The 22,286-nt window shown below is 46.3% G+C and overlaps 1 protein-coding gene across 2 annotated transcripts in view; it reads left to right on the forward strand.

Moving 5' to 3' along the window:
• The window catches only part of TTC22 (tetratricopeptide repeat domain 22), a 116,605-nt gene that overhangs the window by 88,544 nt on the left and 5,775 nt on the right, over positions 1 to 22,286 (forward strand). The window contains exons 1-3 of one of the 2 annotated variants that reach the window (XM_044301394.1): positions 4,291 to 4,865; positions 13,389 to 13,444; positions 16,373 to 16,488. The exons of the other annotated variant lie outside the window; for it this stretch is intronic. Coding sequence (XP_044157329.1) covers positions 4,317 to 4,865; positions 13,389 to 13,444; positions 16,373 to 16,488 — 721 coding nt within the window. The 5' untranslated portion in view covers positions 4,291 to 4,316. Of the gene's footprint in view, positions 1 to 4,290; positions 4,866 to 13,388; positions 13,445 to 16,372; positions 16,489 to 22,286 lie in introns of those variants that run through there. 2 annotated transcript variants of the gene reach the window in all.

The raw sequence follows: 22,286 nt of genomic DNA on the forward strand, positions 1-22,286 counted from the left end.
GGCACTTCCCAGGGCTGTGCAGTGACAGGAAGGCACACCCTTTCTTCTCTCAGGGCACACCTGGGTAGGGGCTCGGCCTGGTAGTAGTTGGGGTGACCTTGGTGTTAGGTGTTGTCGTTGGTCAGGGTGCAAGGCAGGAGATCAGCTGGAGTGACTGGCGAATGGTGCAGTACAGAACAGGAGTAGTAGTACAACAGTAACAAGGCACAGTTCCAGCTAGACCACACTATCAGTGTGGGGGGAGGGAAACTCCACACTGAACACAGGAGGGAAGGGGAACAGTAACTGGGCCTGGAAACTAGGGAAGAAACTGGTCACCTCCTAGACAACCCTAATCCGGGCCCTAACTACCTAGGTAGGAATATTCATAAGCAGGATACCTAGGCCCTGATTTCCCTATAAGACCCTGGAATAAGTATAGGACCAGAGACAACCCATTGCTTCCCAGATGGACGAATGGAAGTCTCTGTCTCAGGCCCAGATAAAACAACAGGGAATATAACAAATACAAACAAACGCAACACTTAACTTTTGTAGAGATGGAAGAACAGGAACACCAGAGAGGATTTTACACCAGCTCAGCCAAACTTAAATGAAGCTATCTACTGCATAGTCAGAAGGGTGGGGTGAGACTATAAAGGGTAAAAGTGATGACCACTGAGCAACAGCTGAGAAAAGGAAAGTGGTCATTAACCCTATCGACACTGAATCAAGAGAAATCAAGGAGGCTGTTAGATTCCACTATGCTCAGCCAATATCCTTGATTTCCTGACATCAGTCACCTGAGGGACCGTGAAAGCAATTCCTCCCAATGTCTCTCTTTCAAGTCTCTCTGCAGAACCTTAGGCATACAATAAGGTACTTGTTAACTGCTTCTGCAAGTTCATAGGCTGAGAGTTGCAGATTTAAGATACGGCTGGCCAAACCGTCTGTAAGCGTGGAAGGGGGCGTTAGCAATGTTCCCTCTGACAGCAGTAAGGTTTCATGCACAATCAGGACCGTCTTTAATATTGATTGGACCCTGGGCAAGAATTTACTTGGCCCCCTGGATCCCACCGTCACACACCCTAGCATGCAATCACACCCTCCACCATGACACACACAAAAAATAATAATTCAGAGTTCAGACAGTTCACAGTTCCACTTCCTTCAGAAAAGCGAGCCTGCCGTGGACTCCAGCGACTTACAGATAGAGGCAGTGGCGTTGCTATGGCTGGTGTCACCCTTTGCTCAGGGGGGCCCTCATGGTGTGGTGTGGAGTGGTCATTTTTTACTAAGGAATATAGTTTAACCGTTTATGTGCAAAAGAGAAAAAAAGAAGTCACTAAGTCAGCTCCAATAAGATATCTGCACATAGACCAAGATTCTTGGTCTATGTGCAGATATCTGATTGGAGCTGACTTAGTGACTTTTCTTTTTCTCTTTTGCACATAAACGGTTAAACTATATTCCTTTGTAAAAATGACCACTCCACACCACACCATGAGGGGCCCCCCTGAGCAAAGATTAGTAAATTTGGCCGGCCGGGTGGCCCCAGGCCACAGTTCAGCAGACAGAGAGAACCCAACCCCTTATGTCTCCCGTCTCTATAGTTATCCCCCACTAATGGGGTTATTTAAATTACTGGTGGATTATTAAAGAGACGAGAGACATAAGGGGTTCTGTCTGTCTGTCTGCTTAACTGTGGGCTGGGGCCACATTTACTAATCATTGCTCAGGGGGGCCCTCATGGTGTGGTGTGGACTGGTCATTTTTACTAAGGAAGAATAGTTTAACCATTTATGTGCAAAAGAGAAAATAAGAAGTCAGCTCCAATCAGATATCTGCACATAGACCAACTAGACTCTTGGTCTTTGTGCAGATTGATATCTGATTGGAGCTGACTTCTTATTTTCTCTTTTGCACATAAATGGTTAAACTATTCTTCCTTAGTGAATATGACCTGTCCAGTCCACACCATGAGGGCCCCCCTGACCCTGAGGCGAGCAAAGATTAGTAAATGTGGCCGGTGGTGGGGCCCCAGGCCACAGTTCAGCAGCAGACTGCAGACAGAGAACTGAACCCAACCCAACCCCTTATGTCTCCTGGGGCCGTCTGTCTCTATCCCCCACTAATTTATGAATGGATCTGATCATCTGGGGTTAATTATTAATTCGGGGTGACCTGACCGGCCTAAATTTCTAATATAAAATAAAATCAATATGCATGCTGCTTTTTGCTTTACCTACCACCTCCCCTCCTGGCGCTGCAGTGGCAGGTCTCAGGTCTGGCTGTGTAAGGTAGGTACTAGGTGAGTGAGTCACTGGTGCCTTGGTCTGGTCACGTGAGGCTGTGAGTGACTCACCACCCAATCCCTTTAGCTCCGGACCGGAGGCGGAGGCTTAGTCCCTGGACTCCCTGCTGCTGGCCTGGCTACTCCGCCGTGGCTCCCCCCTTTTACCACGTGACGGCGCCGACGTGCTTGCTAAGCAGCGCAGCCAGCGCTTGTAAGTTGTTGTGAAGACTGCTGCTGCGCATAGTGTGTGAATCAGAATGGGATGTGGGACTGGGAGTCGGGACTCGGGAAATGGAGCTCCCTTGGGCCCCCAGGAGCAACTGGGCCCAGGGCAGCTGCCCCTTTTGCCCTGCGGCAAAGACGGCCCTGTGCACAATACCTTGCTGGCTGACTCCAATGCACAGCCTTGTAGATTCTGGACCTTCTTTCTGGAGTACTTTAATGATCAGGTTGCTTCCTGGGCTGTAGAAGTCTCAGAGATGAAAGTTCTCTGATATCAGGCCTAGCTTTGAGGAGCTTTCACATGTAGGACCTCACTGTTTCTCAGGCAGCAGAACTCTGTCACCAAATTTAGCTTGGGGGTTAATTTAGCTGGGGGGTTGACCAGAGTTGGACCGGCAGCAGTCATACATTTATGGCCTATCCTAATAATAAGCCATCGATGGTGAAAATAAAGTAGAAATTTTAAGGGGGCAATTTATCATGTCCTTCACCTCAGAATTCTGGCTTTAAAAAGTTGCAAGATATGGCTTTAGCGTATATACTGGTCCCTAAGGGACAGAGGGGTAAAACTTAGCATTTAATAACGATGTATTCTAAAATAGACGGACACTAAAGGATGAGCCCCTACAAAAAACAAGTGAAAGACAGCCCTATGGGCATATACTATACATATATACACAGTGTGGCAAAGATGGTATAAAGAGTCAGGAACGTTCTCACCCAATCGTAGACCAGGCGTTCTCCCGAAGATGGTTAGCAGTGGAGACGGACCCGTGGTACTTGATAGCCACACTGGAAAGAGATAGGTGTGTATGCCCCCTTCACGTGAGTGGGTGACAGGGTAATTAACCCTAGACAGCCCTAGGAGAAGGGGCAGGGGCTATTATGCCCTACCTATCTACACGAGGAGCTTGCCCCGCAAGGAGCGTCCCCGTCCGGATACCTGACCCTGTGGGGGCAGAATCCCTAATAAACCCTAAAAAAAAAAATCCGGCCTCTCTGTTTCTTTAAGATATGGCTTTGGCAACATTTTAGGCTTATTTACTCAAAAATTTGCAACTTTTTGTATTTTTACACCACTCACTCCAGTTTTGGGAAGTGGGCGTGGTTCATTATGTTAATGCTTTTCCCTTCCAATATAGCACTGTGACATTTGCCTCTTCCTAGGCCAGTGACTTCACGTTCATCGATCACATGGCCTAGATGCCACTTAGTCCCATTCAAGTAAATGTGGCTTAGCTGCAATACCGAGAACAGCCGCTATGTAATGGACGGCGCTATGCTTGGTAAGCTGCAAGGAGGCTGCGGCCTCTTCAAACAGCTAATTGGCGTGGGTCCTGGGTGTCAGACCCCCTACCAACCAGATACTGATGACCTTACAGTATCCTGAGGATAGGTCATCGGTATTAAACCCTCAGAAAACCCCTTTAACAATGTGGCAAACGTAATAAATGTGCAACATTTTTAAAATTTGGACTAAAGAACACAGACTCAAGGAAAAGTGACTTCAGATATTAATCGTATGATGAATTTGTCTTTGTACCTTTACAGGGGAGGATCAGTTTGGATTTCTCTGTTTTTTCTTAGCAGGTCTGAACACTTCTCACGTTTATACGGAGTAATTGTATCACGAGAGCAGGAAACTATTGTAGCAATAATCGTGGGATTGACTTGCAAAATGTGCACTGAAATACTAGGGTGAGAAGGGAATTCTTCAGGGCCTCTCCCTGTCTAAGCTCCTCCCGAGCTACAGGTGACTCAAACCAGACATACAAGTATAGAGAGCAGGTAGGACAAGAGGTACATTGCTCTGCCAACCATGGAGGAAGAACCCGACGTGGACATAGAAACTCTCATAGATGAGTTTGAATATATTCCTGGTTATTTCCACTTGGAAATGAACCTCAACTTTGAGTCCTGCACCCCTCCACACTTGAGGAGAAGAGACATCAAACTGAAGCAAGAAGCCCTTCAGTTCCAGCTGGAGGTTGACTCCAGCTTCCAGCATTTTGGAATCAGGAATTTATCGGGTGTTTTCTCCTTCTACCTGGATGAGGTCGACAAAGCCAAGGAGATCTTTATAAACATTTGCAATCAGGACCCCAATAATCTAAATGCTTGGGCAAACCTGGCTTATGTCTACGACAAGTTGAATATGGAGGAAGAGGCCTCGCAGTCTGTAGATAAGTTATCTCATCTGATGGACCTGGATACACATGGGGATAGACATATGGCTGCCCGATGCCTGGCAGAACAGGGCTACGCTCATGCATTTGATGTGGGCCAGATGACCGATAAAGACAACATGGAGAAACTGATCACAGGAATCAGTCTGTATGATAAAGCTGTCACCTATGGCAAACACAAGGTCAGTTTAACAACATGATATAGTCTACGTATACAATAGTTCCTTCAAGGTAACTTGGCATCTGCTACCTGCTTAATGAAGGGGTTGTCCAGTTTTGATAACCCAATTTCCATACACCCTATTAGGGAATTCTGGGTTACTAGACGGGATCCTCTTTTCAGGATCCTCATCTCTTGGTCAGAGGATAGAGCAGTAACAAAAAACGTCTCTTGCTCTGGAGGACCTGTCCTGTCCTGCATTAAATCGACAACCAATTAATTTGAATGGGGAATGTGCTATGCTTAATTTCCCCTGTGGTGGCACTGCAGGGAATGTGAGCACCTACAGCCAGATTTTAGATTACAGCTGATCACTGGGGTCTCAACAGGAGGACACTTTGTCATCTTCTTTTAAAGGAACCCTTCCAACAGGTAGGGTTTGTCTAAAGTGGAGAAACCTCTTAAAGGGATCTTCTAGGAGTTCGACATTGATCAGCTATGCTTAGGATAGATCATCACTATTAAATGGGCGGGCGTGGCGACTCCAGGTAATCTCGCCGATCAGCTGTTTGATGGAGCCATGGCCTCCTCACAATATACCAAGGACAGAATCATACATTACATAGCGGCTTCACTTGGTATTGCAGCCTCAGCCCATTCATTTGAGTGGGACCAAGCTGCACCTAGGCCATGTGACCGATGAACGTCACGTCATCGGTCTACAAAGAGGCAGCACATCTTCAAACAGCTGATCGGTGGGAGCGCCGGGAGTCGGATCCCTACTGAAGAGATATAGATGACCTGTCCTGAGCTGAGAATAGACTATCAATATCAAATCCCCAGAAAACCCCTTTAAAGAGGACCTGTTAGGTTGAAAACTGCTTGCCTGTCCTAATGTATACTGTCCTCCTGCATATAGTGCTTTTTTCTGTTTACACTCCCCTCCCCCTTTTCTGTATATATGGTTCCTGAGCCTATTTTGTGCCCTATATACTAATTGAGAGCGATGGCCCTACTGTGTGGAGCCTACAGCAGCGCTCTGTCCAATCATACCGGATAGACTCAGGTCAACACTCAGGGAGCATTCTATTGAACGGGGTGGGGGGGGATAGAAAAAATAAATAAAAAGGGCTATACTCAGTAGAGATTGGGTATAAGGACAGGTTAGCAGTATGCATTATTCAAACTCATGACATCCTCTCCTGACAAGTCTGTTTTGGTAAATACTTGCATTCCCCATGTAATAATAATTCTAGAACATTCAATCTTATGACTCTATGTTCTGCCATTTCTGTAATATTCCTGCTAAAAGTTATGGATGAATTACTAGCAGTTTGCAATGTAGGTCCTTGATGGGTATTATCAGTTGGGGGGGTGTCCCTAAAAAGTCTGAAGCTATCCAATCAGTGCTGCCAGTATCAGACAGTGCGAGGAGACACTCCCAAATGGTAACATCCATCTGGACCTCCATTGCAAACTAAAGGAATGGCACAATATATGTAGCAAGGCCTTGATGATCCAGAGAAAGTCTGGCCAGGCCGTCAGTGTGATGGGTGTCTTAACTGTAGTCCCTTCACAAGCAGCAAAGTCTGTATCACTGTGATCGTGGGTAACCATGCTGGCTCCTATGCTTTAGCCACGCAGATTCTAAGCTGGGTGTACATGACATTATGTTACAAACCATTTGCAGATACCCCCTCTACTGGGGTAGAAGTAAATGGAGGATTCTGGGTAACATCCATGTGGACCTCTACTGCAGACTGGAAGTAATTCATTCATAAACCACTAGAATGAACAACAGAGGAACAGCCCAACACAGAGTCATAGGAATAGATGCTCCAGAATTGTTACTACATGGGGAATGCAAGTAGTCACTAACACACATGTCAGGAGAGGTGACAGGTCCTCTTTCATGTTGACATCCCTACACTCAGAGAGCCATAACATTAGTATTTTTCTATAGATATAGTTGTATGGGCTCTATTTTATAACGGCAGCATTTTGGGGTACATATAACGTATTAAGTATTATTAACTCTTTCTTGGAGGATGGAAACAATCAGCAATTCCACTATATCATGCCTCCCAACTGTCTCTCTTTTCGACCCAAGTCCCCCTGGTCCTCTTTGATCCTTAAATGTCCCTCTTTTTGACCTGGGTAATTAATGCATAAATGTGCATTAATACATTTTAAAAAATTGCTCCTTACTAAACTATCTGTACGGTTTCTACCGGTATATTAGACCAGAACTTCATTATTTGGTGCAATATGGACCTCAACATGGGGACACGTCCCCCCTGATGTCAGTCATTGGTTGCAGTAGTGCACGTCAGGGTACTTTCACACTTGCGGCAGAGGATTCCGGCAGGCAGTTCCGTCGGCGGAACTGCCCGCCGGATCCGGCAATACAGACGCAAACTGGATCCTGATCCGTATGACAAATGCATTGAAATGCCGGATCCGTCTCTCTGGTGCCATCCGGAAAAACGGATCAGACATTAGTTTTTTTCAATTTTTTTTCGGGCTGAGCATGCGTAGACTGCAATGCCGGATCCGTTTTGCTGGAAAACTCGTCCGGCATTAATGCATTTCAATGGGAAAAAATGCCGGCATTCCGGCAAGTGTTCCGGAATTTTGGACGGAGATAAAACAGCAGCATACTGCGGTATTATCTCCGTCCTGAATAGGTAAAAAGACTGAACTGAAGACATCCTGATGCATCCTGAACGGATTACTCTCCATTCAGAATGCATGGGGATAAAACTGATCAGTTCTTTTCCGGTATAGAGCCCCTAGGATGGAACTCAATGGCGGAAAAGAAAAACGCTAGTGTGAAAGTAGCCTCAGCCCATCTGTACCATGGCCAGAAGTAGACAAGCCTGGGACTAGAAGATCGCCAAAAGCAGCCAAGGTACAGGACCAGGTGACTACGATTCCTTCATTAGGTCAAACATTCACACGACCGTATTCATTCATTTTGCGGATCGGATGCGGACCCATTCATTTTTAATAGTGTGCTGTCCGCATCCGTACTTCCGTGCCGGGGCCCCACAAAAAAGACAGAGCATGTCTTCAGAAGTGGTAGCTGCAAATACAGTGAAGGAGTTTAAGCATGCATGGGATAGGCATAAGGCCATCCTTCATATAAGATAGGGCCAGGGGCTATCCATAGTACTTAGTATATTGGGCAGACTAGATGGGCCAAATGGTTCTTATCTGCCGACACATTCTATGTTTCTTGTCCACATAGGCATTTTTATGATAGGGCTGGCCGTGTCCATTCCGCAAAATGCAGAACGCACACAGACGTATATGTCTGTTTTGCGGATCCTCAATTTGCGGACCGCTAAACACATGCGGTCGTGTGAATGCACCATAGTCAGCAGACCCTTCTAACAAAAAAACTATTGTCCAAAGCGGACCACCTTTTTTCGCCTATTATAGTCAATGATACATTTGTAAAACTGCAAGACGCCTTCTGATGTGGATTCACGCAAAATTGTGTCCGCTAAACATACTTGAACATTATGCGTAGCAAAATGCACTCCAGACACGATAACCTCATCCAGACCCGGAGCAGAACTCATTGATGATTATATAAGCTTTATGGTCCAGCGCTTAGGACACAATAGGCTCTTCATAGTATTCTGCGCGCCTCGTAACGCACACAATAGGACTTTTGTTTGCATGCTTTATGAGCATAATCCAAAAATAATCTCCAGTGAACTTTGCAGATCCTGATGATTTAGTTATTTGCTACTAGAAGTCAGAAATCGTGCTTCCAAAATGTGAGGCCATATATTTAACATTAAAGGGGTCTTCCCATCTGGGACATTGACACTGGCCTATCGATAGGCTGATTGGTGTGGGGGCCTCCTCTGGGATCTGCAACTATCTCAAGAATAGAGCCTCAAAGTGAATGGAAAATACATCACGCATGCGCAGCGTGCCCTCCATTCACTGTAATGGGACTTCTGAAAATCAGTTCTATAGCAGTAAATGAAGGTCGGCCTCAAATGTTCTGCAAGCCCCAGGGGAGCGGAGCAGAACGGAGGATGGGAGTGGTAGTGGCTCTGGCTTCAATAATCCTTACACCAATGCTCCCTAGGGCCAGGGCAGGCCAGGGCGTATGATGCTGAGTCAGTAACCAGGTCAGTTGTACAAGATAAACGTCTCTACTGAAGTGCAGAATGGGAGTTGTAGTACATCCAACCGTAATAAAAACACCATTTTAAATAATTGACAGTGCATATATATGCTGCAAATTTTCCAGATCAGAAAATCCACAGCGTATCTGCCAGAATCCTGCAGCAACATAAACGCTGAGGGTTTGTCGCACATTGCCAAGGGTGAAATCCAAAGTGAGAGCCTGCAACATAAATGGACGTGCTGTGGGTTTAAAATCCAAGTTGTATGTGAATTAAACTGCAGAAATTTTCCATAGCGAGTCTGCAATATACGGGTACCGGTCGCGTGCGTACCGTATCACGGATGCGGACCCATTCACTTGGCTGGGTCTGCAATCCAGAAGATACATAAGACCACGGAAGCACTATGGAGCGCTTCCGTGGCATTTCGGTCCGCACCACAAAAAGATAGAACCTGCTCTATTTTTTTGCGGACAGATCTAGGACCTAGTCAAGTTAAATGGGTCTGCATCCATCAGTGGAGGCCACACGGACGGTGCCGGTGCATTGGGGACCGCAATTTGTGCATGAGCCCTATGGATGAGCTAGTTTAAAATAAAAGGCAGAAAAATCAGATGCTGACTTCACCCAAAAAATCAGCTTGCTCACCAAACTGATTTTGGAGGCAGATTAATTGTATTACACACCATTTTTGCCACTGATTTTGGAGCTGGTTGTTTCTTTTTTTCTCTGCTTCCCATTGGTTGAATAGGATTTTCAGCGCGGCCGCGTGCATGAGCCATTGAGGTGTTTTTTTCTGCATATTGTTTCATAATCGCGTTGCAATTTTTTTTTCATTCTTAGGGCTCTAGCACACGGCCGCTGCCCGGCTATGCCCGTATTGCAGCCTGCAAAAGGCAAACACCCATTTACTCAAATAGGTCCGCAATCTGCAAGGAGCGGAGTGGAGCGGAGGCACGGAACCCCATGGAAGCACTATGGAGTGCTTCTGTAGGGATTCTCTCCGTGCCTCCGCACTTCGAAAAAATAGAACATATTCAAATTTTTTTGTGGTGTAAACGGATCAAGGACCCGCATCCGTCTGCGGCAGCCACAAGGATGATCCCCATGCATTGGGGAATGCAAATTGCGGTCTCCAATCCACGGAATGGCCGGCATACATCTAGAGGAATGCATTTAAAGGGGTTCTCTCATCTCAGACAATGGGGGCATATTGCTAGGATATGCCCCCATTGTCTTATAGGTGCCGCTGGGACCCACACCTATATTGAGAATGGAGCCCAGAAAGTGAAGGAGAGCGCATTGCGAATGCGCGGCACGCTCCCATTCACTTCTATGGAAGAGGCGGGGATTAGTGCTTGGTGGTGGACGGACCCTGGGAAATCTGGGGTCCTCCAGCCACAGCGCTCCCCGCTCCGTTCTCGATATAGGTGCGGGTCCCACCGCTGGGACCCACAACTATCAGACAATGGGGGCTTATCCTAGCGATATGCCCCCATTGTCTAACGCTGGGTTCACACCTGAGCGTTTTACAGCGCGTTCAAACGCGCTGTAAAACGCTTAAGACATGAAAACCAATGCTTCCCTATGGGAAGGGTTCACACCTGGGCGTTTTACAGCGCGTACGAACGCGCTGTAAAACGCCCGACGCTCAAACAAGTACTTGAGCTTCTTTGGGGCGTTTTGACGCGCGTTTGTGGCCATAGGACACTGCAGTCAATGACACAAACGCTATTTACTATTACAAAAAACGCGCATAAAAACGCGCGACAAAAACGCGCGTAAAACGCGCGTTTGAGAAACGCTCAGGTGTGAACCCAGCGTAAGATGGGAATACCCCTTTAAGTGCAATCCCATAAAAGCGAAGAAGTCATATGTTTTCGATTCGCTACTATGGACTGTGACTTGACCCAACGGTCGCATTATGAAATCTGAGTTGCGCAGGACGTCGCTGTGCCAAGATTGGGCCAAGAAGTTGGCTCTGGTCGACCTCCTATCTGATGCAGGTCTGCTATTGACTTTGTTGGTGTCAGCAGTAGAAGGTGGGGTGTGTTCTATTACTAGTCATAAAAACATGGTGGATTCCCTGAGCAGGCGTCAGTTGCTTGTTTTTATTGTGTATTTTAGCCTTAAAAACAATATCCCTTACTTACTGTAAGTCTCTCTGAAGGTTCTTGTGTGCACGCTCAAATAAGGGTGTGTCCCTAGGCAAACAGCACACAAGTAAATCATCCTGGGCGCCATGCCGTGTCATATAAGTCAGCACGCATACCATGGCTGACACTGTTGAACTATTCGTTTCCACCAGGATTACATAGCTCTATTGGAAACAACATGCAAAAATGACGCTCGCAATGGCGGACGATTATATGACCACGAGGACTATATCGGATCTGGTTGCCAGGAATACACTGCCTAGAAAGCGCAATCTTTATGGAGTTGTCTGGATCCGCTACCCCAGATAACCAAGGTCTTCATCTTAAAGTTTATCTGCCACCAGGTTTATGCTGCCCTAAGGGCGGTGTAATGTAGGGACAGGCACCCTGATTATATGGGCGTGACAAGATTTTGCGGAGTAGCTTCCATAAAATCACACTTTATTAGGTGCAGCTTGAGACGAACTAGGAGTCCTCATGTTCATGAGTGGTGGGCTGAATATAATGGCACGCATAATATTGAGAGGTCTCCTGGCCGCACTGCACCTAAAGGGGCCATGCACACGAATTGAATGGGTCCATGATCTGTCCGCACCGCAAAAATGTAGTACATGCGCTATTTTTTGGCGATGCGGAGGCACGGACAGAAAACCCACGGAAGCACTCCGTAGTGCTTCCGTGGGCTTCCGTTCCGTGCCTCTGTTCCGCATCTCCCGGATTGCTTAGCCATTGAAGTGAATGGGTCCGTGATCCGTAATGCGGGATGCACACGGCCGGTGCCCGTGTATTGCGGACCCGCCGTCTGCAGGCCGCAATATGGCCACAGCCCGGCAACGGCCGTGTGCATGAGCCCAAAGTGTGATTTTATGGAAACTACTGCAAGAAAATGTGCACTACTTTAGACTGTCCTCAACATAGACCTTTTCCTGAGAACAATTAAAGGGTTTATGCCATGACTGATGTAAAAAATGAAAATCATACATAATCTAGTGTGTGACAAACTCTTTCTAAGACTTCTTGCACACAAGCGTGTGCGCCCCGTGTCTGTGCTGTGGCCTGCAAATTGCGGGCCGCAATGCACGAACACCCACCGTGGGGCAGCCGCAGCGGATCGTGGACCCATTCACTTTAATGGGACCGCGATCCGGCCGTTCCGCAAAAAAGATAGGACATGTTCTATCTTTTTGCGGAACGGAAGTACGGGACAAAACCCCATGGAAGCACTCCGTAGGGCTTCTGTAGGGTTCCGTTCCGTGCTTCCGTTCCGCACCATTCCGCATCTCCGGATTTGCGGACCCATTGAAGTGAATGCACACTGAACGGTGCCCGTGTATTGCGGATCCACAAATGCGGTCCGCAATACGTACCTGACCTGTACTGCACATGGGTCCTGAGATCTCCACATTCACTGCTCCAATTGTTCTACTAAATTATCTTCAGCCTGGCAGCTCAGGGAGCATGTCCTTTCTGCTGCACCTCTCCCTGTAAGGTAGCCATGCTCGTATTGCGGTCCGCAAACAAGGGGTCCGCAATATACGGGACTCGGATGTTTTTGCACCGCATCACGCATCATGGGTCCGCAATTCAGAAGGTCCAGTGCAGAATGGGGGCACGGAACCCCACAGAAGCACTACTGAGTGTTTCCGTGGGGTTTCTCTCAGTGCCTCCACACTGCAAAAAATGTTGTATTTTTTTGCAGTGCGGATGGATCACGGACCCATTCAAGTTGAATGGGTCTGGATCCATCTGCGGAATCCGCATGGACGTTGCCCGTGCATTGGGGACCGCAAACGGCCGTGTGCATGAGCCCTAACTGCCACAGCTTCTGACAGATCATATGGCTGGTGGCAGTTGAAGATTTAGGCTACAGCACGACAAAAAGGGTACAACTACACTGCGACATGTGTTGCGCGCCAATTTTTGTAATGATAGTCAATGGTATCGCACTGCGACATGCAGTGACTGGATGGATTTTTTGCGACACCATTGACTATCATTATAAAAAATGTTGCGCAACTTTTCTGCGACACATGTCGCCATGTAGCTGTAGCCTTATGGTAGCGGTGATCCCATTGAAATGAATGGGATCGCCATGCCCATCGGAGGAAATCCCCCACTGTTGGATCTCTTTTGCGACGGATACAGTTAAAATTGCAAGTCTGAATTCTTGCTGTGTGTGATGTGAAATATGTAATACATGGACTACACATGTGTGTTAATATTTGATGTCTTCTTTTACAGATCTCCATAGAAGAGAAAAGAAGTTGGTTTTTCACAATGGCGTCTCTGTGTATGAGGTATGTCGCCATCACTACTCATGGCGGCCTTCGTAAAACCAATAGTATGACCTTTAGGTTCTAAGACATTGGGGTTACCAAGAAACTGTTGGTAGGTTCACCTACTTCAAGATATGAGAATTTAGATCTGCCCTTGGAAACTAACTTTTCCTAGAGGTGACAGTCATTCATTATAAGCCACGTCACACATAGCGCCCAGTGCAGATTTGATCAGTATTTTGCATCCATATGTTTAAAGCCAAAACCATAAAACATATACGATTTTTAATCATTCTTTTTCTTGGTGCGGGCCTTAAAACACGAATGTATTTCACGTCCGTGTGCTGTCTGTTTTTCCACGCTAAATTCTGCCAGCAAAAAAACCCTTGTGTGGGCCTTAAAGGAAATGTGTCACCAAAAATGTTTTCTTTTCTGCCAGTTAAAACCAGATAGGGACACATATTCTTTTTTTTTTTCTAAACCGTTTTTATTTTATTTTTCTATTTCCTGAACATGATTATGGGGGCGGCCATCTTGCCTGAGCATTTCTTAACAGCATTTATAAAGCATTGCATTTAGAAAATTGCTTTACGGCAGCCCCATGGGCCATAGACACAATGATCAGGGGGGAAGGTCATTGACTTCTGTGGGGGAGTCTTCATGCTCTGTGACCTGTGCAGAGGTCATTGTACAAGGAAAGAATAGATAAGATCTGACAATCGCCTATTTTGAATGGTGGATCCTGTCTTATCTATACATAGAGGTGATATCATTACATGCAGAACTAGAATGACAGATGAGCAGATAACTGCATTAAAGTGATTTGTAATGGTGGTGCCTGTTATTAGGCTTAGTTGTCAGTGAAAACTGCAGGGTTTTATGGCTTTTGTTTAAATATAGATATTGACATGGAAAATTTAAAAAAGTGACAAAAAAATCTTTAGAAAAACATGATTTAAACAATAGGTCATTGTCTGATGACACATTCCCTTGTTGTTCCAAGTTTGAAAGTTATCCACAAGATAAAGGGTTAGCTATCTGATCAGTGGGGGTCCGAGTCCGACCCCTGGGATCCCCACGGATCCTGAGAATGGTAATACCATTCCCCTGTCTGGATGGACCGGTTGAGCATGCACGATGCTGCGCTATTCATTCTCTATGGAACCGCCAAGAGATAGCCAAGGGCTATATACAGCTATGTCTGGTAGTCCCATACGAATGAACTGACGAGACCAACGCTCCTTTTTACTATGGGGGCTCCGGGCCTATTTTCTGATGATTGGGCGGACCAACACCAATCAGATACCTATCACCGATCCTTATGGTTGGACAACCCTAAGGCTACTTTCACACTAGCGAGTTCCGTCCTAAGGGCTCAAATCCGGAAAATAACTTATCAGTTTTATCCCCATGCATTCTGAATGGAGAGTAATCCGGTTAGGATGCATCAGGATGTCTTCAGTTCATTCTTTTTGACTGATCAGGCTTTTCAGAAAACCGTAGCATGTTGTATTTTTACCTCCGGCCAAAAATCCTGAACACTTTGACTGAACGCCGGATCCAGCCTTTTTCCCATTGACTTGCATTAACGCCGGATCCGGCGCCGTGTGTTCCGTCAAACCGGATCCGGCTTTGCATGTTAAACCCAATTTTTTTTTTTTTTAAAGTGAAAGTCCATAAATGGCGGATCCATTTTTTCCAATGCATTTTTTCATTGTGGTCAAATTCAAATGTAATCCGTTTTCACACGTTTTTCCGGATCCGGCGGGCAGTTCCGGTGTCGGAATTAAACGCCGGATTCAAACAACGCTAGTGTGAAAGTAGCCTTATAATGATAGATAAAATAATGATCAGCTGCATGTGTTTTTTAAGCAATTTTTGCTGAAGATATCTGGCATATTTTAAATCAATTTGGGCACATAAAAAAATGAAAATGTCCAGCTCAGTATGCAGTATTTCCAGGTTGGTCATGTGTGAAGAAGACACACAGGGAAATCTATCATGAAGGGCATTTTTTAAATCAGGGGAGATTTATCAAAACTGCTGCAAAGGAAAACAGGCTTAGTTTTCCAATAGCAACCAATCAGATTGCTTCTTTCATTTGCCAAAGGAGCTCTGAAAAATGAAAAGGGAAATCTGATTGGTTGCTATGGGCAACTAAGCCAGTTTTTCTTTGCAGCAGTTTTGATAAATGTCCCCAAGTTTCTGTTGAGTCTGAGTTGCTTGACAACGTCGTGCGTTGTTTGATAAATTGGGCCCATCTTAAAACGTAACACTTTTGTCCTGTAATGTTTACTCCACTACTGCAGAAGGAATACGCCTTTTTTGGCCACTTTTCAAAAAGTCGCCGGGGGAGATTTATCAGACTGGTGTAAAGTAAAACTGGTTTAGTTGTCCATAGCATACTTGCCATCGTTTCAGTTGATAAAATCGGGACATCTAAGCCCCGCCTCTGGGAACGCCACTATTCCACCCGGAAACAACCACTAACGGGCACGGTCTGTGTTAGCCCCACCTATTTTCAGCCTGGGACAATGCAAATCTGCCAGGACTGTCACTGAAAGGACAGGAACGGTCCTGCCAAATTCGGGACAGTTGGCAACTATGCTATAGCAACCAATCAGACTCCACGTTTCATTTTTCACAGCTCCTTTGGAATATGAAAGGTGGAATCTGATTGGTTGCTATGGGCAACTAAGCCAGTTCTTCTTTACACCAGTTTGATAAATCTCCCCACAGTGGATAAATTGCCTAATTATCATACCTAACCACGATCATTTATCCACTCACTATTCAAAAGTCACAAGAGTGGCGTATAGTCACACATAAAGTAAAACAAGGGTGTGAAGTCCCTTCAATAGTCCCCACCTGCTGTAACCCCACAAATGCCTACACAGTCGGTTGGTTCGAGGACAGGAGTCATTGATTGCTTCCTTCCTGTAATTCCAGGTTAGATGAAATATTAATAAAAAAAGAACACGCTGGAAAAAAACGGCTGCAGTTTTACAACAAGACGCTGATGCTGCTGCGGGAAGCCGTAAAGTCATCCAACAATCAATACAAAGGTAGCGTATGCTGTACCTTATAATAGGACGGTTTTTATTACAGGCTCAGTTTACCAATCCTTTGTTACATGGGAAGTTCTTTGACATTCCAGGTTCTTTCAATTATTAAGACTTATGTCAATGTGACTTGTATATTCTTGTTTTCTGTGTTTCTATACATGGATTATGCTAGAAAAAGAATAACACTTTGCTACATAGAAAATGTACATTTAGTTAAAGAGGCTCTGTCAGCATGATGAACCGTAATAAACCAAGCATACCAAGCCTGGTAGGGTTGATCATGCTGATTAAAACGATACTTTTCTTTTATCTGTATGTTATAGAGCTGCAAAGATGTGGTTTTTAGTCATATGCAAATTAGCACATTGGCGCACCAGAGGGCAGGGCTGAATCCTTGGAGCACTACTTTTATAATACCTTTTATAATACCCCCTGTACGCTGCACACTCCCCCCTCCACTTGATTGACCGGGCTAGACATCAGCATGCTGAGGGCAGAGCTGTGCCCTAAAGCTGTCTCCTAGCATGTACATATCACATACACTACTTACTATAGCCCTATCATGTTGAGAATACAGGTTTGCTATGCTTAGAAAGCTAATACACATTACTGGTTTGTTCACAGTCACAATATATGTATCACGATCGGCGTAACTGTCACATACGTGACACGGAGGGAGGAACAGAGGGAGGCCCTGCCCTAGTGAGAGGGAAGGTGGTGACCCCTGACTCACCTTGCGTCTGGCACCTGGCTGCCCTGTCGTCCCTAGACGGGTTCCTCACCCGTACGCCGATCACGTGCCTAAAACCCTGGCTTTCCCTAGGATGAGCCCTAGATAGTGAACAGGGCGGTGGGAACACTAGTCCGCACCACTAGCTCTAGAGGAAAACACCAAGGGGAGGACAGACAATACAAACTAAACATATAATCCCAGGTGGGCAACAACAGGAGACAACAAAAGCCCAACAGGGATCCGGAGGATAGCACTCTGGAACAACAACCAGATTCTCAGCTCCAGTGGGTCAGTATAGATGTCCAGGCAGGAAGCTCTATAACTGGCAACAAGAGAAGTGTGAGAGGCGAATATAAGGAGTTTGGGAGTGGCAGACAAGAAACAGCTGAGGAGGAGAAGCTACGGATCCCTGAGTGAGACAAAAAGGATAGCAAGGCAAACACAGAAAACAAACACTAAGAAACACCGTGATCTTTAGGCATAGAGCGCGCAGCCACCCGCTGCGACTTCCTGACCCCGGGTATAACGGAGTCAGACGTGGCTCTTGACACCCTCGTGACAGTACCCCCCCTTTCACGAGGGGCCTCCGGACACTCAGGACCAGGTCTCTCCGGATGAGAGACATGGAAAGCCTGAATCAACCTGTTGGCGTTTACCTCTGACGCTGGAACCCACATTCTTTCCTCGGGACCGTAACCCCTCCAATGCACCAGATACTGAAGAGAGCGGCGGACCCGACGAGAATCAACAATTCTGGATATTTGAAACTCCAGATTACCATCCACAACAACAGGAGGAGGTGGCAGCGGTGATGGTTCTAGAGGTGGAACATACTTCTTGAGCAACGACTTATGGAAGACGTTATGGATCTTAAAAGTCTGAGGTAGCTCCAGGCGAAAAGCCACAGGGTTAATGACGGCTACAATTTTATAAGGACCAATGAACCTAGGACCCAGTTTCCAAGAGGGAACCTTCAACTTAATATTCCTAGTAGACAACCACACATAGTCATTCACTCCTAGGTCCGGACCTGGCGACCGTTTCTTATCGGCCATGCATTTGTATTTACCACTCATATTTTTCAAGTTAGCTTGCACCTTCTGCCATACCGATGAAAGAGATGAAGAAAACCGTTCCTCTTCGGGAACCCCAGAAGACCCCCCCTCTTTGAAAGTACAAAATTGGGGATGAAAACCGTATGCACCAAGAAATGGTGACTTGCCAGTGGATTCCTGACGGCGATTATTTATGGCAAACTCGGCTAACGGTAAATATGATGACCACACCTCTTGGTTTTCAGATGCAAAACACCTTAAATATGTTTCTAGGTTTTGGTTGGTACGCTCAGTCTGTCCATTCGACTGAGGATGGAAAGCTGAGGAAAAGGATAAGTGTACCCCTAAACGGGTACAAAAAGCTTTCCAAAACTTAGAAATAAACTGGGTTCCCCGATCTGAAACCACATCGGAAGGGACCCCGTGAAGCTTCACGATTTCACTGATAAACACCTGAGCAAGAGTCTTAGCATTAGGAAGTGCGGGTAGCGCAATAAAGTGTACCATTTTGCTAAACCTGTCTACTACTACCAAGATAACTGTTTTACCCGCAGACAAAGGTAAGTCAGTGATGAAATCCATTGATAGATGTGTCCATGGTCTATTGGGGATGAAAAGTGGCAATAAAGACCCTGCTGGACGTGTATGAGAGACTTTCGCGCGTGCACAAGTAGAACAAGTAGACACGAAATCTATTACATCCTGACGCAACCTTGGCCACCAAAAACGACGAGACAATAGCTCCAAGGTTGCTTTACTACCTGGGTGCCCAGCAAGTGCCGAATTATGATGTTCCTTCAATAACTCAAGACGCAGGTTTAACGGTACAAACAATTTCTCTGAGGGGCAAGAGGCCGGGGCGTCCCCCTGGGCCTCTAACACCTTTCCCTCTAGAACAGAGTGTACAGCCGAGACAACCACTCCTCTTTGTAAAATAGGTACCGGATCACTAACATTACCCCCTCCAGGGAAACTACGAGACAATGCGTCTGCCTTGGTATTTTTTGCCCCAGGACGATAGGTGATTACAAAGTTAAATCTGGTAAAGAATAGCGACCACCTAGCTTGTCTAGGGGTGAGACGCTTAGCCGATTCTAGGTACAGAAGGTTTTTGTGATCCGTAATTACCGTGACGGGGTGGATTGCTCCCTCTAAGAAGTGACGCCACTCTTCAAACGCCAGTTTAATCGCCAACAGTTCCCTATTTCCAATATCATAGTTCTTTTCTGCTGCAGATAATTTTTTGGAAAAGAAAGCGCAAGGACGCCATTTGCCAGGAGACGGACCCTGAGACAATACAGCCCCCACTCCCACCTCCGACGCATCAACTTCAACAATAAAAGGCTGGGAGACATCAGGTTGAATTAGAACAGGTGCCGAGGTAAATCTCTCTTTTAGAGAGGAAAATGCAATTTTAGCGGCGTCAGACCATTTAGAAAAATCAGTCCCCTTCCTAGTCATGTCAGTAAGGGGTTTAACGATCACTGAATAATTTTTAATAAACTTTCTGTAGAAATTTGCGAAACCCAAAAACCGTTGTAGAGCTTTAAGGTTCTCAGGAAGATCCCAATCTAAAATTGCCTGGACCTTCCCAGGATCCATACGGAAACCTGAAGCAGATAATAGATATCCCAGGAATTGTATTTCCTGAACGGCGAAGACACATTTTTCAATTTTCGCATATAATTTATTCGTCCGTAGGACCTGCAGTACTTGCCTGACATGTACTTCATGTGTTTTCAGATCAGCCGAATAAATTAAGATATCATCTAGGTATATGACTACAAACCTGCCGATGAGATGACTAAAAATATCATTAACGAAATGTTGGAAGACAGCAGGGGCATTGGTCAGACCGAAAGGCATGACTAAATTTTCGTAATGCCCCTCAGGGGTGTTAAAAGCTGTCTTCCACTCATCCCCTTCCTTGATACGAATCAGATTGTAGGCCCCCCTAAGATCAAGTTTGGAGAACCACCTAGCACCCGCAATCTGATTAAACAGGTCAGGAATGAGAGGAAGAGGGTATGGGTCTCGGACGGTTATCCGGTTTAGCTCACGGAAATCTAGGCAAGGACGCAGGCCCCCATCTTTCTTTTTAACAAAGAAAAACCCTGCAGCCACGGGTGAAGAAGAGGGTCTGATGTGTCCCTTGGCCAGACTCTCGGAGATATAATCTTTCATGGCTTGTCTCTCGGGACCCGAAAGATTATACAACCTGGACTTGGGTAATTTTGCACCGGGAATCAGGTTAACCGGGCAATCATAAGGACGATGAGGTGGTAGCTTCTGACAACCCTTTTCAGAAAAAACTTCCTCAAAGTCCGAAATAAATGTAGGTAGGGAAGCTATGGAGGCGATTAAGCAATTGTTATTTAAGCAATTCTCTCTGCAATGCTCACTCCACTCCAATATCTCCCTGGCCTGCCAATCCACCACTGGATTGTGCGCTACCAACCAGGGAAGACCCAATACCACAGGAGAGGGAAGGCCCTCCAGAACGTAACATGAAAGACGCTCCTTATGGTGGTCCCCTACCCGAAGATGTAAGTTATGGACAACGTGAGTGAGGTTTCTCTGAGACAGAGGAGCAGAGTCAATAGCGAATATGGGAATGGGTCTCTGCAGCGTACAGAGAGACAAACCCATAGTGCGGGCAAAATGGGCATCTATCAAATTTACCCCTGCACCACTGTCTAGAAAAAAAGAAATAGACTCCGTCTTAACACCAAAAACAATAACCGCTGGCAACACAAATTGAGATGTTCGTATGGAGGAAACGTATACCCCCCGGCTGACATCCTCCGCACAGCCTGGGGTTAGTAGTTCCGACGGTCTTTTGTTTTTGGGAAAGGAGGGACAGACATTAATGAAATGACCCTTCCCCCCACAGAAAAAACAAGCCCCCCACCTACGGCGAACCTCAGGAGGACGGACCTGACGAGAAGTTCCTCCTAGCTGCATAGGCTCATCCAAGTCCGTACAGACTAACTGCTGCTTGGGAGAGGTTACCGATTGCTCAGGAATTTTCGATCTCTCCCTAAGACGTCTATCTATCCTGATAGAGAGGGACATAACAGCATCAAGGGAAAGGGGAGTCTCATACAGCGCCAGCGCATCCTTAACCCTTTCAGATAACCCAGAGCAGAACTGACTCCTGAGAGCCGGGTCGTTCCACTGAGTATCCGTAGCCCACCTGCGGAACTCTGAGCAATATTCCTCTGCTGGCCGATCTCCTTGTAGGAGTCTCCGTAACTTCGACTCAGCCAGGGCGACACGGTCAGGGTCATCATATATGAGACCCAAAGCCCCAAAAAATCCCTCCACTGACCGGAGAGCCTGGGAACCAGGGGGTAACGAGAACGCCCAGGATTGCGGGTCCCCCTGAAGCAGGGAAATAACAATCCCCACCCGCTGTTCTTCATTACCTGAGGAGTAAGGGCGCAGCTTAAAATATAATTTGCAGGCCTCACGGAACAACACAAATTTGTCCCTTCCCCCAGAGAATCTGTCAGGAAGAACAACCTTGGGTTCTGTAACAACCTGGTTACCCATAGCAACCGCTGGGCTTACGGTCTGCTGCATTTGCTGCTGCTGTTGGAGGACAGACGCCTTCAATCCTGCCACCTCCAAAGACAGGCCTTGAAGCTGTTTTGCCAAAGCAGCAATAGGATCCATATTGGATTCTAAGTAGAGAAAAAAAAATTAAATATTTTTTTTTTTTATTTTTTTTTTTTTTTTTCTCAAAAAATAAGGGCCAGTTATAATATCACGATCGGCGTAACTGTCACATACGTGACACGGAGGGAGGAACAGAGGGAGGCCCTGCCCTAGTGAGAGGGAAGGTGGTGACCCCTGACTCACCTTGCGTCTGGCACCTGGCTGCCCTGTCGTCCCTAGACGGGTTCCTCACCCGTACGCCGATCACGTGCCTAAAACCCTGGCTTTCCCTAGGATGAGCCCTAGATAGTGAACAGGGCGGTGGGAACACTAGTCCGCACCACTAGCTC

The sequence above is a fragment of the Bufo gargarizans genome, chromosome 7 (assembly GCF_014858855.1).
Source record: "Bufo gargarizans isolate SCDJY-AF-19 chromosome 7, ASM1485885v1, whole genome shotgun sequence".
In the NCBI taxonomy this organism is placed as follows: domain Eukaryota; kingdom Metazoa; phylum Chordata; class Amphibia; order Anura; family Bufonidae; genus Bufo; species Bufo gargarizans.